At 52.5% G+C, this 14,790-nt stretch overlaps 1 protein-coding gene across 1 annotated transcript; it reads left to right on the forward strand.

Moving 5' to 3' along the window:
• Positions 1 to 5,745: 5,745 nt before the first annotated feature.
• PKLR (pyruvate kinase L/R) lies at positions 5,746 to 14,281 on the forward strand (the record flags this gene model as incomplete). Its single annotated transcript, XM_082667989.1, has 11 exons — positions 5,746 to 5,845; positions 6,858 to 7,040; positions 9,216 to 9,307; positions 9,405 to 9,536; positions 9,686 to 9,872; positions 10,221 to 10,491; positions 10,614 to 10,764; positions 11,070 to 11,222; positions 11,317 to 11,483; positions 12,170 to 12,351; positions 12,984 to 14,281. 11 exons carry the CDS (start codon positions 5,746 to 5,748, stop codon positions 13,088 to 13,090), a joined length of 1,725 nt encoding a protein of 574 aa, XP_082524115.1. The 3' UTR covers positions 13,091 to 14,281.
• Positions 14,282 to 14,790: the final 509 nt, after the last annotated feature.

Raw genomic sequence — 14,790 nt, forward strand, 5'->3', positions numbered from 1 at the left:
AAAGCAGGGAAGGGAAGATTGCGATGTTAAACGGAGTGATCAGAGAAGGCCTCACTGGTAAGGTGATACAGGAAAAGAAATCAGAAAGAATAGGCAAGGTATTGCTTCCTTACTTAGGGGAAGGGCGTTCTCTTCAGATAGAGGGGGACCTGCAAATGCAGCGGCCCTCTCTGAGGCAGGAGTGGACCTTCCTCGTTTGAGAAACAGCAAGGAGGTCAGTATGACCTGATTAAAGGGACAAGAGGAGGAGGACTGAGAGGTAGCAGGGTCTTGTAACGACTTTGGCTTTTACTCCGAGTGTGATGGGGCACATTGGTGGGTGTTAAGCAGTGTGTTCTGTTCTCACCCTCTACCTCCTCCTCCCCAAACCTCAGTGCATGGCTCTTCCACTCACCCCTCCTTTCCCCAGAGTGGAGCCCTCTGCCCTGCCCCACATGCAACATGGGAGCTGGGCCAAATGGGACAGGCCTTCACAAAAAGCTCCAGGAGGAGGCAAAGACCTGGGCCCATACACCCATATTCATAGAAGCATTACTCACAAGAGTCAAAAGGCAGCAACAACCCAAGTGTCCATCAACAGAGGAATGGATAAACACTGTGTGGCATATATAGATGATGGAATATTATTCAACCTTGAAAACGAAGGAAATTCTGACACATGAAACCACATGGATGAACCTTGAAGGCACTGTGCTAAGTAAAATAAGTCAGGCACAAAAGAAAAAATACTGTATGATTCCACTTACATGAGGTACCTAGAGTAGTCAAATTCACAGAGACAGAAAGTAGAATAGATGTTGCCAGGAACTGCGGAGAGGGAAGAATGGGGAGTTACTGTTTAATTGGTATAGTGTGTGTTTGAGTGGATGAAAAAGTTTTGGGAATAAACAGTAGTGGTTACCCATCATTGTGAATGTACTTAAGGCCACTGAATTGTACACCTAAAAATGGCTAAAATGGTAAATTTTATCTAATGTATATTTTACCACAGTTTTTTTCAAAAGAGAAAGGAGATATGGGCCTAGACTGGCCTCTGTCTCCAGCTCTTCTCTGGCTAGTATCCTCCCATGCAAACGAGGGGTTCCATGGATGGACTTCAGAAAGCTTATTACAAAAGTTGTGAGCAAATTGAGGCCTCTCTTCAGATGCAAGGCGTTCAAGATCTCCTTTAAGCGGGAAAAAAAGAAAAGTTCAGAATAGTATGGATGGTACCATGCTGCCACGTGAATAAAAAAGGGAACAATTATATATTGTTTGTACCTGCATTATCTATTTCTTGGAGAATACATAGAAAATTCATAAATCTGGTAACGTGCAGGGGGGAACCGAGTGGCTGGGCAGGGGAATGAAGTTGGGAAGGAAGAAACTCTTGACCTATACCTTGTACCTCTGAATTTTGTAGATTGTGCAAATATCTATTCAAATAAATGTAAGTACATTTTGGACAAATTCTATTGCACTTTTGGAAATACAAAGGCAGGGCCCCACCCCCGATATTCTGATGACTGCAGTGGGAGAGGAGTCACCATATTTTCAGGAGAACAAGAGCAATAATTCCGAGCTCTCTGTTCGGGCCGTGCTCACAACACGTCCACGTACCACGTACATTATCGCGCTGAGCGCTCCGGAAGGTTTATTATCTCGGTTTGCAGATGACGAAACCGACGCTCAGAGCGTCTCTCCGCCTCACCCTGGCTCACGGTTGGGGGCGGGGGCGCGGGCCCGGGGCCTCCTCGGCCCAGCGTCCCCGCCCTCGCCTTTGTGCCAGCTGGCGGCTCTCGGGCGCCCCTCGCAGGCCTGCCGGCAGCCTTTTCCCGGATGAGGAGGGCGGGTGTTCTTTGGTTTGCAGAATAAAGCCACCTTAGGCTGGGGACAAAGCCTGGATTTTGTGTGCATGTGTGAGAGCTCAAGTGGCATAAGTGGATGTGTGTGAGTGTGTGTCTCTGTAAGGAAAAGTGTGTGAGGTTCCTGTGTGTCTGTGTCTAACTGTGTGAGTCTGTTGTATGAGTGTGTGCTGATGGTGTGAGTGTAGACTCCGTGTGTGTTAGGGTTGGGTGGGGTGTGCATCGGTGGAATGCGGGTGTTTGTGTGCACATGTGTGCGCATACGCGCATGTGCATGTGTCCCGGCATTGGTCAGTCTCTGTCCTTGACCCTGTACAGCTCTGGTATCACCTCCGTGAAGCCACCCTGACCTCCCTCACCAGCATGGCTCAGTCTCTCCTGGTGCTCTCTGTGTTCTGTGTACAACCCCATCACCCCGCCTGACACACTTTATTAAACCTTGCTGCTAGCATTCCTGCCCCTCCCCAGTCACGGCACATGGTAGGGGCGCCATCCATGCTTGTGTGTGTGTCTGATGTCACATGCTTGTGTCTGAAGGTGTCAGGGTGCGTGTGTTTGCGGGGATGGGGAGGGGTCGAATCTGACAGAGCTGAGTATGCCCATTCTGTTTGGATCCTGGGGGCCTAGAGTCCTTCTCCCAGATTTCTCACCCACAGACCTCCTGCTCAGGGCTGCCTGACCCTGTGACAGAGTGCAGGCCATCTCTCACGTGGTTACTTGTGGGCCCAGGGTCAGCCAGACTGTTTTTCCTCTGCGGCCTGATTTTAGGTTGAAGCCGCTGTCCCTCGGCTGGAGAGGCCAGGGGCTGCTTTGGGGCACCAGCCCCGCCTCCTACTGGCTGCTTGGGACTTGGATCTCTCGGAATTTTGTTCTTTCAACTGGTCCTGGAGTCAGTTCTAAATTGTCAGGCCAACCTTAAATGTCCCTCTCCAACCCCCAAGCACAAAGCCTGAGTCTCCAGCCCCTGAAGTCTATTATGTTCACTCTGGTAACAACTTTTGTCCATCTTTATTTGTTCTGTCTTCTATACATAGAGCCTAGGACCCCAAGCTCCTTCCCCCTCGGGAAGTCCTTCCTACTATCTATTTTCTTTCTTTTCCAACCAGGGTTTGAGGCTTCTCCCCTTTTCTTCCACTGAAACAGTCCTGAGAGGGAAGGAATGGAGCTCAGTGGTTACAACTCAGACTCTAGAACCACACTGTCTGGGCCTGAATCCCAGCTCCACCACTGCCAAGATCTTTAGCTCCAGACAGGTGTATCAGACCAAAGTCTTTCTCAAATTAGATAATTTGATAGTTTCATAAGAGGATTATGTACAAAGGTATGGGCAGGGTGTTGGTAAACCACACAAGGGACAGTGCATTACCCCAGAGCTAGTAGCAGTGGCTTAGTTACCACCCTCAGGGGCCCAGGAGCTGGAGGGAGCATGTTTCCTAGAATCCGGAGAGAGAGGGCCCCCCAGCAGGCCCTACAGCAACCTCACAGAGGGGAGGGGCAGGTAAACGCCCAGCCTTACTCTCCTCCATCTCATCTCCTATTCGTGCCACTCTCCACAGCCAAGCCCTACAGAAGCCATGGGGCAAGGCCTTCAGCCTCCTGGCCACAGAGCAGAGTGGAAAGGGTAGAGAAAGGATCTGGAGTGGCAACAGAAGATGCTCAATGCACCCTGCTAGCTTCTGTTCCCTCATCTGTAAAACAGGCTTCGCCGGTGGTCCAGTGGTTAAGACTCTGTGCTCCCAATGCAGGGGACTTCCCTGGCAGTCCAGTGGTTAGGACTCTGCGCTCTCACTGCCGAGGGCCCGGGGTTCAAGCCCTGGCCGGGGAACTAAGATCCCACAAGCTGCGCAGCGTGGCCAAAAAAAAATTTTTAATTAAAAAAAATAAAAGAAACAGGCTATGAGTCCAACCTTCCTTCTGGATCGTCACGATGATAAAAGGAGAGGATGTGTATGAGGCCTTGAATGCTGTTCCAGCGTATGCTGAGTGCTCAGTGAACATATCCAACTGTCTGCATGTTGATTCTAATGATGAACTGACATGTCAAACTTAAACCTGTCTAAAACAGGAACTTTGAATGTTTTCCCCTGCCAACCTCTTTCTTCCCTAGTCTTAGTGAGTGGCACGACTATCTGCGCAACTGCTCAAGCCAGACACTGCAGTGCCATCCTTTAGGGATGAAAGCCTCCTGCTCCCTCTCTCCACATCTCTCCATCATTCCATCCTGTCTGCTTTTCTCCAAAATACATCTCAAATCTGTCTCCCTCTCTCCATTTCTACTGCCACGATGCTAGTCCTCCCACCTAGATTACTACTAAAAGCCCTCACTGGTCTCGCTACACCTACTGTCTGGTCTCCCCCACCCAGCTAAAGGGCTCTAAAGCATCACTTGGGTGTCACTTCCCTGGGTGAGCCCACTGCCCTCCAAGGCCCTGCTTCGGTCCCCTGTTTCACCAGGGACCACACCCCTCTACCCCAGGCTCATGGCTTCACTGCAGCTTGCCCTCTTTTTAGCACCAGGCTTTTTCCTTCCTTGGAGCCTTGGCATATATTATTTCCAACCCCTCAGAAAACTCTTTGCTCCAAATTGTCCCCACTGGTTCCTTCTCCTCCTTCAAATCTCAGCTTAAATACGATCACTTCAAAGAGGCCTTCCCCAACCACCTCATCTAAAATACATCCCCCGGGACTTCCCTGGTGGCGCAGTGGTTAAGAATCCGCCTGCCAATGCAGGGTACACGGGTTCGAGCCCTGGTCCAGGAAGATACCACATGCTGCGGAGCAACTAAGCCCATGGCCCACAACTACTGGGCCTGCGCTCTAGGACCCGCGAGCCACAGCTACTGAAGCCCGCGCGCCTAGAGCCTGTGCTCTGCAACAAAGAGAAGCCACCGCAATGAGAAGCCCACGTACCGCAACAAAGAGTAGCCCCCGCTCACTGCAACTAGAGAAAGCCCACACACAGCAACGAAGACCCAATGCAGCCAAAAATAAATAAATAAAATAGAATACATCCCCCTGTCGGGACTTCGCCGGTGGTCCAGTGGTTAAGACTCTGTGCTCCCAATGCAGGGGGCCCGGGTTTGATCCCTGGTCAGGGAACTAGATCCCGCATGCCACAACAAAGGTCCCTCACCCTGCAACAAAGATCCTGCGTGCGCCAACTAAGACCCTGCGCAGGCAAATAAATAAATAGTTTTAAAAAAATACATCCCCCCCCCTTCTCCTCATTGGCTTCTTTGTCCCAGCACCCTGATTCATTCCTTCATAGAACTTACAAAGCATGTAGTTATATATTTATTTGTTTGACACTTGTTTATAGTCTGTCTCCCCACCAAACTATAAATTCCATAGAAGGGTACAGGCTCTGTCTGTTTTGCTCACCACTGTATCTTCAGGACCTGGCACAGAGTAGGTGCTCAATAAATATTGCAGATGGTCAATGAGCAAATGGTAGCCAACGTGATAATGACAGTGATGCTATCAGAGCCCTTCCAGAGAATCCCACTCCATGATCAAAATGCTCCCCATCCCCTTTCTTCAGCCTCCAGCCCCTACCCTAGATCCCCTGCTTCCTAGATTCATCTCGGACTGACTTCAGTAAAGTACAAAAAAAGGGACCATATCACTGGCAAAAAAAAAAATCTCTCTTCAGGTTGATGACCGGACAGTGTGAATGGATTGAAAATTTATCAGGAAAAATGGATGAGAGAAGGGGGATGCCAGAATACGGGGGCAGACAGCCAGCAGGTCTGGGGGAGGGACTCTGTGTGGGGACAGGGGTGGCCTATTGGGTGTGCCCCTTTTCTTTTCTCTGGTGCCCTTTGATAAGACCAGCAGTTTTGTTATCCTCTCCCCCTCTCTCTCCACAGTCCGGGCAGCCCCACCTCCACACTTTGGAAGCATGTCAGTGCAGGACAACATGCGACCCATGTGGCTTTGGTCATGGATCTCTAAGTCCCAAAGGGATTTAGCAAAGTCCATCCTGGTTGGGGCTCCAGGAGGTAAGAAGGGGCCGCAGATGCCATTGAAGAGAAGGGGAAAACGGGGGTAGAAATCAGGAGTGGGGTGGGGATGTACAAATGATCCATATCTGCTGCTGGCTACAAGGTATTTGGGGAGGATCTGTGTTCATCGGAGTCTCCCCTGTGTTAATTTATGGACCCTGGTCTGGGCTTCTTCTCCCAGCTTCTCGCAGCACGGGAGCCACGGGGTATTCTCGTGGTTCCTGGACTCTGGCCCCTGGTGCACAGGGCTTCCAGTGACAAGGGAGACACTGGTGACACTTTAACCAGAATGCAGAACTGATTCCCAGCCCAGCTGGGCCTCAAGCCTCTGACAGCCTGACAGCGTGGATCAGACCCCCAGAGATAGACAGGCGTGCAGTGGCATGGAGGGTGCGGCTGGCAGTGGGGCTCCTCTTCCTCTGGGCTGGGCTGGGTCAAGCTACTGGGACCGCAGGACCTGGAGTAGCACTGAAGGGGCTGAGGAAACTCAGAGGAGGGGGTGGGAGGCCAGCCACTTGCCCAGCGTTGTAAGGAAGAATACAGGGACCTTAGGAGAGGGAACTGGGTGATTCTCGGCCTGGAAATGAGGGGCCACTGTGAACTAGATATCAAGGGGTTGCTGAGGCTGAGAGAAGTCAGCAGCTAAAGGGCAAGAAGTTGGGGGTTGTGAGGGATCAAATAGCTGGGTGATCAAGAACTTGAGCCTGGAGTTAGTCAGACCTGGATGCGAATCCCATCTCTGTTAGTTAGAACTGTACGACCTTGGGCAATTTATTTAACCTTTCTCGGCCTCTGTTTCCTTACCTATAAAATGGGGATAATTACAGAGCATTTAACAGTACCTGCTTCCTAGCACCCTTGAGACTAAACAAGATAATGTATGCATAATGCCCAGCTCATAAGAAGACTCAACAAAAACTGGAGAACTGAGGGCAGGAATAGAGACTGTGCTGAGATAAAAGGATGGGGAGGAGAAGCAGGTGCCCACGTAGCCCCCCTTCTACTGCAGGACCAGCGGGGTACCTGCGGCGGGCTAGCGTGGCCCAGCTGACCCAGGAGCTGGGCACTTCCTTCTTCCAGCAGCAGCAGCTGCCAGCTGCCATGGCAGACACCTTCCTGGAACACCTCTGCTTGCTGGACATCGACTCCGAGCCTGTGGCCGCTCGTAGTACCAGCATCATTGCCACCATTGGTAAGCGCCCTCTATCTGCTCCTGCAGCATCCCAGGGCCTCTTGGGTGTTTCTCGAGGTGCTTCCTCATCTTTTGTGTCCTTTGAGACTTCTCCCTGTTTGACTGAGGTCATTCATTCAACAAATATTTGTTGAGCGCTTGGTAGACAAGCTTCTGGGTCCTGGGAGTAGATCAGTGAAACGAAATAAACAGACAAAGATCCCTACCCTTGCGGAGCTGACAATCTAGCTGGGTGGGACAATAATTAATAAACATAATAAATTATTTTTAAAAATAAGGGAATTCTTTAGTATGTTAGAAACTGATAAGTACTATGGAAAACAAAAAAAAAAAGAAAAGAAAAATCAAGGATGGTAAGGGGCATCAGGATGCAAGGGCAGGAGGGAGGTTGCAGTCCTAATAGAGAGTCAGGGTAGCCATTGTTGAGAAAATTAGACCTGAGCAAAGACTTGAGGGAGATGAGAAAATGAGCCATGCAGATGTCTGGGGGAAGAGATTTCTAGGCAAAGGGAAGAGTCAACGCCAAGGCCCTAAGTCAAGGAGGCTGGAAACCGTCAAGGGGAAGAGTAACAGAAATGAAGAGGTTGGGGGAAAGGGAAGGTCATGTAGGGCTTTTCAGGCCATTTTCAGAATCTAAGTTGAGTTTTCCTCCAAGTATGATGGGAAACTACTGCAGAGTTTTGAGCAGGGGAATGACATGCCCTTACTTACGTCTTAACAGAACCACCCTGGCTGCAATATTTGAAAATAGATTGGGGGTGGGGGCGAGGGCAGAAGCTGCTGCTACAGTATTTCTGGTTTAGAACAGGTGGTGGCAGAGGAGCTGGTGAGAAGTGATCAGATTCTGAATGTATTTTGAAGGTAGAGCCAACAGAATATGATGGATTGGATATGGGGTGGGGGTGAGGGTGAGAAAGGAGTCAAAGATTACTCCCAGGTTTTTGACGTGAGGGACTAGAAGACTGCATTATCAACTGAGCAGGAAAGGCTGTGGTGGAAAGGTTTAGGGGGGAGGAGATCAGTTCAGTTTGAGAAGCATATTAGACATGCAAGTGTGGTACAGAGTAGGCAATCAGATACACAACTCTGGGTTTGGGAAAGGGGTCTGAACTGGAGACATAAATTTGGGAGCTGTCGGCATATTGATGGTATTTAAAGCCATGAGACTAGTTGAGACCACCAAGGAAGTGAAGGTAAAAGGAGCATCTAATGTTAAGGGGGGTAAAGAGCAAGAGAGGTTGAGAAGGAGCAGCCAGTGAGGTAGGAGTAAACCAAGAGAGGGTGGTGTCCTGGAGGCCAAGAGAAGAAGGGACATCAAGGATGTGTGTCAAATGCTGCTGATGGACCAGCTAAGATGAGGACTGAGAACTGACCATTAGATTTAGTAGCAACACAGAGGTTTTTGGTGACCTTAACAAGAAGAGATGTAGTGGACAGTGGGCATAAGGAGAACAGGGGGAGGGGAATTGGAGGCAGCAAGTACAGAGATAACTCTTGCGGTGAATTTTGCTGCGAAGGTGAGCAAAGGAATAGGGCTGTAGCTAGAGGGGGAACGGGGGTTAGGAGTTTTTTTTTTTTTTTTTGGATGAAAAATAACAGCAAGTTTACATGTTGATGGGAATGACCTAACAAAAAAGGGAAACTGATGACACAGAGGACTGGGGAATGGCTGAATCCGTTTTTGAGCAGGTGAGAAGGAGACCCAGTGCACAAGTGGAAGAACTGGCTTTAGGGAGGGACTGGAGAGGTTGGTCAACTGGGTCTCAGTTACACAGCCGTCCTATCAGCAGAGCAGGGATGGGATAGAACTCGACTCTCCTCAGTCCAATATGAGGCCTCTCAGCTCTAAAGCCTGGTACCCCAAATACCCTCACCTGGCACCCACCCCCTTCTCCTACACTGGGGTTACCCCCACACCGCAACACTTAACATCACTGCCAACACAGTTACCTCAGGCCTGGCTGAGCCCACCTTTCTAGGGCCTCACAGTGCAAGGAGGCTTGTGTTAGCTGGAGAGGGGAAGGGAGTTTCTGACCTGCGAGCAGGGGCGGCGTCAGGGAACAAAGGTCAGGTAACAGTACTTCTGTGGCCTGGGGCAGCTCTGAGGGTGGTGATGGGTTCACCTGTCTCTCAGGTTTGGGGAGAAAGTTGTCTGAGTGGAATCTCTGGTTCCAGGGCCGGCATCTCGCTCCGTGGAGCGCCTCAAGGAGATGATCAGGGCCGGGATGAACATTGCGAGACTCAACTTCTCCCACGGCTCCCATGAGGTTCAGGGCGGGGCCGCGGGGAGGCGGGCGGGGCTAGAGGATGCCCCAGGGTCCCGGCCACCTTCCCCTGAAATCCTCCCTCTGTTCCCATCCCCAGTACCATGCTGAATCCATCGCCAACGTCCGGGAGGCGGTGGAGAGCATTGCGACTTCCCCGCTCAGCTACCGACCCGTGGCCATCGCTCTGGACACCAAGGGACCGGAGATACGCACTGGGATCCTGCAGGGGGTGAGAGGCGACCTGCGACCAGCCCTGTCTTGGGGACCGGGAAGGGGGCCGTGCGCTGCGGAGGCAGTTGCCCGTAGGGCGGAGCATGGGGAGGGGCCGGCCCCCACCGAGGCAGGCAGAACTCAGTCCTCCTCTGGCCTCGCCCCTAGGGCCCTGAGTCGGAAGTGGAGCTAGTGAAGGGCTCCCAGGTGCTAGTGACTGTGGACCCTGCGTTCCGGACGCGGGGGGACGCGAACACCGTGTGGGTGGACTACGCCAATATTGTCCAGGTCGTGCCGGTGGGGGGCCGCATCTACATTGACGACGGGCTCATCTCCCTAGAGGTCACGAAAATCGGTGCGGACGCGCCTCCCGCCCTGGCCCTACGCAATGCGCGCACTCTCTTCCTTTTGGCTCCCGCATTCGCCCTTCACACCCACTACACCTTCCCCTGGCCACCCGTCCTGCGAGCCCTCGGCATCCAGACTCCTGGGCTCACCCTGGGTTGGGGCTGGACTGGCGGGTTAGTAGTTTCTTCCACAGAAGTCCGCCCTGTGCCTATTCGGTGCAGAGCCCAGGCCGAGGACCAAGAGATGAATACGACATGGTTCCGCTCTCTTGGGGGTCCAATCCTCGTGTTCCCGCTGCCCTGACTAAGCCCCCGGCCTCACCCCTGACCTTAGCTGACTCTTTCCATGCCTGTAGGTCCAGAGGGGCTGGAGACCCACGTGGAGAACGGCGGTGTCCTGGGCAGCCGGAAGGGCGTGAACTTGCCGGGGGCCCAGGTGGACCTGCCCGGACTGTCCGAGCAAGATGTCCAGGACCTGCGCTTCGGGGTGGAGCATGGCGTGGACATCGTCTTTGCCTCCTTTGTGCGGAGAGCCAGCGACGTTGCTGCCGTCCGGGCTGCTCTGGGGCCGGAAGGACAGGGCATCAAGATCATTAGCAAAATCGAGAACCACGAAGGCGTGAAGAAGTGAGCCTTGGTCTTTGTTCCCATCAGGCCCTACCCATCCCCATCGCCCCTCCCCTTCTCCTGCCTGCCTGTCCCTGGCATCTCCTGGCTCTTCCCCAGCCCTGACTCCCCCAACCGCCCAGGTTTGATGAAATCCTGGAGGTGAGCGACGGCATTATGGTGGCACGGGGTGACCTGGGCATTGAGATCCCAGCCGAGAAGGTTTTCCTGGCTCAGAAGATGATGATTGGCCGTTGCAACTTGGCAGGAAAGCCCGTTGTCTGTGCTACACAGGTCTGGAATGAGCCCTGGGGGCAGGGCCCTCTGTGGGTCTGGGGACACCTGAAGGTGAATACCCACACCTTAGCTCTTTAGCACGTTTTGCTGTCCAGTGTTTGACCTCAAACAACGAAGCTAGGAAGAGATACTGGGACCCCCATTTTCAGATGAGGAAACAGAATAGCCAGGATCACATAGTCTGTGAGTGTGACACTGGCTTTAGGGGCCCTCAGAGAGTGTGGGAGTCCGAGAAGTACTTCAGGGCAGGGTCCCCAGTCAGAGTATGACAAGTACAGCTCTGACATCCAGATGTCCCCCAGATGCTGGAAAGCATGATCACTAAGCCCCGGCCAACCCGGGCAGAGACGAGTGACGTGGCCAACGCCGTGCTGGATGGGGCAGACTGCATCATGCTGTCGGGGGAGACTGCCAAAGGCAACTTTCCTGTGGAGGCTGTAAAGATGCAGCATGCGGTAGGAGCTCAGAATGCAAGGCAAACGGGCTGGAAAACCACATCCCTTCCAGGTCCCAATAGCCTTGCCCAGCCTTACCCCCTGGTGCCCACAGATTGCCCGGGAGGCAGAGGCTGCCGTGTACCACCGGCAGCTCTTTGAGGAGCTGCGCCGGGCGGCACCACTGAGCCGGGATCCCACCGAGGTCACCGCTATTGGCGCTGTGGAGGCTGCCTTCAAGTGCTGTGCTGCTGCCATCATCGTGCTGACCACAACTGGCCGGTGAGGGGGACACTGGGAACGCCAAGACAGGGCTTTGGGCCAAGGGCAGGCTGGGATGGGCCCCAGGCTTGGGTTTTGTCTCATCATCAGAGGAGAGGCAGCTATGGGAGCTGGAGGCCTAGAGAGGCAGATCTTGAAGCACACCAGGAATTGTACCTGCGAACCCCAGGGGTTTGGAAGGGTAAGGTGGCATCACTGGATGCGTTGGCTTGCAGGCCATTTAGGCTCCTAGGGCTCAGAGGCAGGTCCTCTGCATTCAGCCCACAAAGCCTTACAATGCTGGGGTGTTGCAGAAGGGCCCAGAAGGTCTGAGTTCAAGTCTTTGCCTGTGATACCTTGGGTAAGTCACCCAGGCTCTGTGAGCCTCCTCCATTTGTTCATGGGGTTGTGAGGATTAACAAGAGACATTTGTAAGTTAAGTACTATATAAAGGTGCATTCCCAGAAGGGTTTTCTGTTTTTCAAAGCAGTTTCTCCTTATCTCATTTGATATTTTTTAAAATCATCTCATATCCTCCTTGTGTGGTAAGAAAGGCGGGTATTCTTATACCCACTTTACAGGTGAGAAAACTAAGGCCCAGCAAAATATGATGACTTACCTAGGGTCACACTGCTTATTGCTGGCACCTGGAACCAGAACCCAACACTCTTTCACTCTTCTGGGCTGACCTTGTCTGCCTCCTTCAGCTCAGCCCAGCTTCTGTCTCGGTACCGACCTCGGGCAGCAGTCATTGCTGTCACCCGCTCTGCCCAGGCTGCCCGCCAGGCCCACCTGTGCCGAGGAGTCTTCCCTGTGCTCTACCGTGAACCTCCAGAGGCCATCTGGGCAGACGATGTGGATCGTCGAGTCCAATTTGGCATTGAAAGTGGTGAGCCACCTAAACTCCTTCCCCATCCACCCCTGGATTTGTATCATGAGTCCTCCAAACCCACGCCCCACACCCACCCAAAAGGGCCTCGCCTGTCTCCTCTGGTCCCAGATTTTCTCTGTGAGATTCACTAAGACTGAGATATTTGGGCTTCCAGGGGTGGGGGGAACGTGCTGAGGGAGGAGGGCAGAGGGAGAGAGGTCAGGGGTCAGGGCCGTCCCTAAGAAGTCGGCTCAGCTGCTGCCTGCACCAGATGGCTAGAGCCAGGCCTGACCCAAGGAGCAAGAGGTGAAAAGAGAAAGGGGAACCCAGTCCCCTGCAGCTGCAACTAAAATCTAATTGACAATTGGCTATGCTCATACCCCACCTCTTCCTATCAGCATAGCAATACAGGTAGACAGACTTGCTACTTAGCAACATGCCACCCCACGGGCATATGTGCAGCTCTGATATACTACAGTGGTCACATTCCTGCGGTGCCACCTGTGGGACACACTGTACAGTTTGCCTCAGGCCCCTCATTACCTACCTAGTGGGCTTGAAGAGGCGAATGATGGTAGCTCGTTCTCATTACAGGGCTGGCCTGGGTTCCTCAATGGCTAATTAGCATCTTCTCCCCTTCCTCCTCCCAGGAAAGCTCCGTGGCTTCCTCCGTTTTGGGGACCTGGTGATTGTGGTGACAGGCTGGCGACCGGGCTCCGGCTATACCAACATTATGCGGGTGCTGAGTGTAACCTGAGGTGCCCCTCCTCCTCTGACCGAGCCAGCTCTGGACCCGTCCCTCCTTTCTGCTCCCTCCTACTGCCCCACCTCTAAGTCTTCTCTACTCCCAATCCTCCCTACCCTAGGCCACATCTGCCATCCAGGGTGCCCCCTCCCCCTCTCCATTTCGCACAGGCCTTGAAAGTCTGTATCCAATTAAGCCCTGGCCATCCAACAGCACCAATGGTACATTCCCTGCATCTGATACTCTTAACTGGTCCCTAAAATACTCTGAGCCTTTAATCCAGTTTAACTGATTAATTCTATTCCCCTAGTCTTCCCGTACCTGGGGGCAGAGGTGAGGGGAACAGGACAATCATGTCCACAGTCTGCACAAAATCTCTATTTAAAAAATATTTCACATCCATGCAGTTTTACATTCTCTTATGTGGCCCTCATGATAATCTGGGCGTCCCCCGAGGAGAGTGCCACCTCTTTCTTCATTGTCACTGTCAGTGATATCAAAGCACCACCCTTTGGGGGAAGCTAGGGTAGATGGAAGGCGGGGAGCCCCGAGAGCCAGGCAGGCTCATCCCGTCACTGTCTCTACCACCTCTAGGCTTGCAGGCTGCTCCCTAGCTGCTCTCATACCCACCTCATGCCTTGCTGGGTCAGGTGTCCTGCTACCTCCTCCTGTACCCCAGAATGCCCACTTTGTTCCCACACACAAGCCAGGAGCCAAAACAAGTGTCTCTATTTTCTTTTTAAACCCAGGTGTTTGGAAGCAATATAAAACCTCTCCCACACACCCAGAACCCCAGAACTGCCCACCCAGGAGAAAAGGAGATTTAGGGTCCTGGCCCCTCAATCTTTGATGCTGTAGAGTAGGTGTGGGGACAGAGGGGTGGGATAGGGGGCTTCTCTTGTCCCTGAGAAGGCAGAGGTACTGGCTAGCCTGCCCTTCCCCAGGCTTGGTTACCTCGGGCCCTCCCCTTACTCCTGCACCAGCAGCAAACTCAGTAGAAAGGAAAAAAAAGCCTAAAAATAAGAACAGTCCTCCTCTCCCTCTCAGGTGGCCTTCCTGCTCCTACCTAGTTAGGGAGAGGGCTCAAGTATTGCCACTGATGGGAGTTGGGCAAGGACCACAAGAGCTGGCATGGAGGGGCTCTGCCCATTCCTGTCTCCCTACCAGGAGGGGATGGGAGAGATGGATAAATGAATGGATAAATAAAATGAATTGATAATAAATAAAATTAGCAAATGAGTGAATAAATACAATTATTAAATGATTGAATAAATAAGGAAGGGAGCAAGGAAAGAAAAAATTCCATCTAAGGATTCACTTGCCCCCAACCTGGGGGGAATCTACGCTGGCACACTAAATAAGGGGGTGTCAACAATCCCTTAGCTTCAAGGGGGTTGTCACTGGGACAGGGGCATAGGGAGGAGGTGGCTCTCAGTTTACAAAAAGGCAGTTCTATCACAGAGACAGAGAGTGCAAGGAACTTGTCAGGAGATGTGTGTTCCCACTCAGGGGGTATAGACAGGGAGGGTCCACGCATGGCAGTAAAGCTGGATGCCCACACCAGGGACCCAAGACATTTGTTGACAGCAGCGGGGGGACAGGTAATTGGCAGTGCCCAGCTATGCTAGCGGACAGGAAGATAACCATGCCAGGCAGAACCTGCAAGGTCATGGGCAGGAAAACAGAGACATCTAGTTACTTGGCAGTGATGG

This window comes from Grampus griseus (genome assembly GCF_964374135.1).
Source record: "Grampus griseus genome assembly, chromosome: 1".
Lineage (NCBI taxonomy): Eukaryota > Metazoa > Chordata > Mammalia > Artiodactyla > Delphinidae > Grampus > Grampus griseus.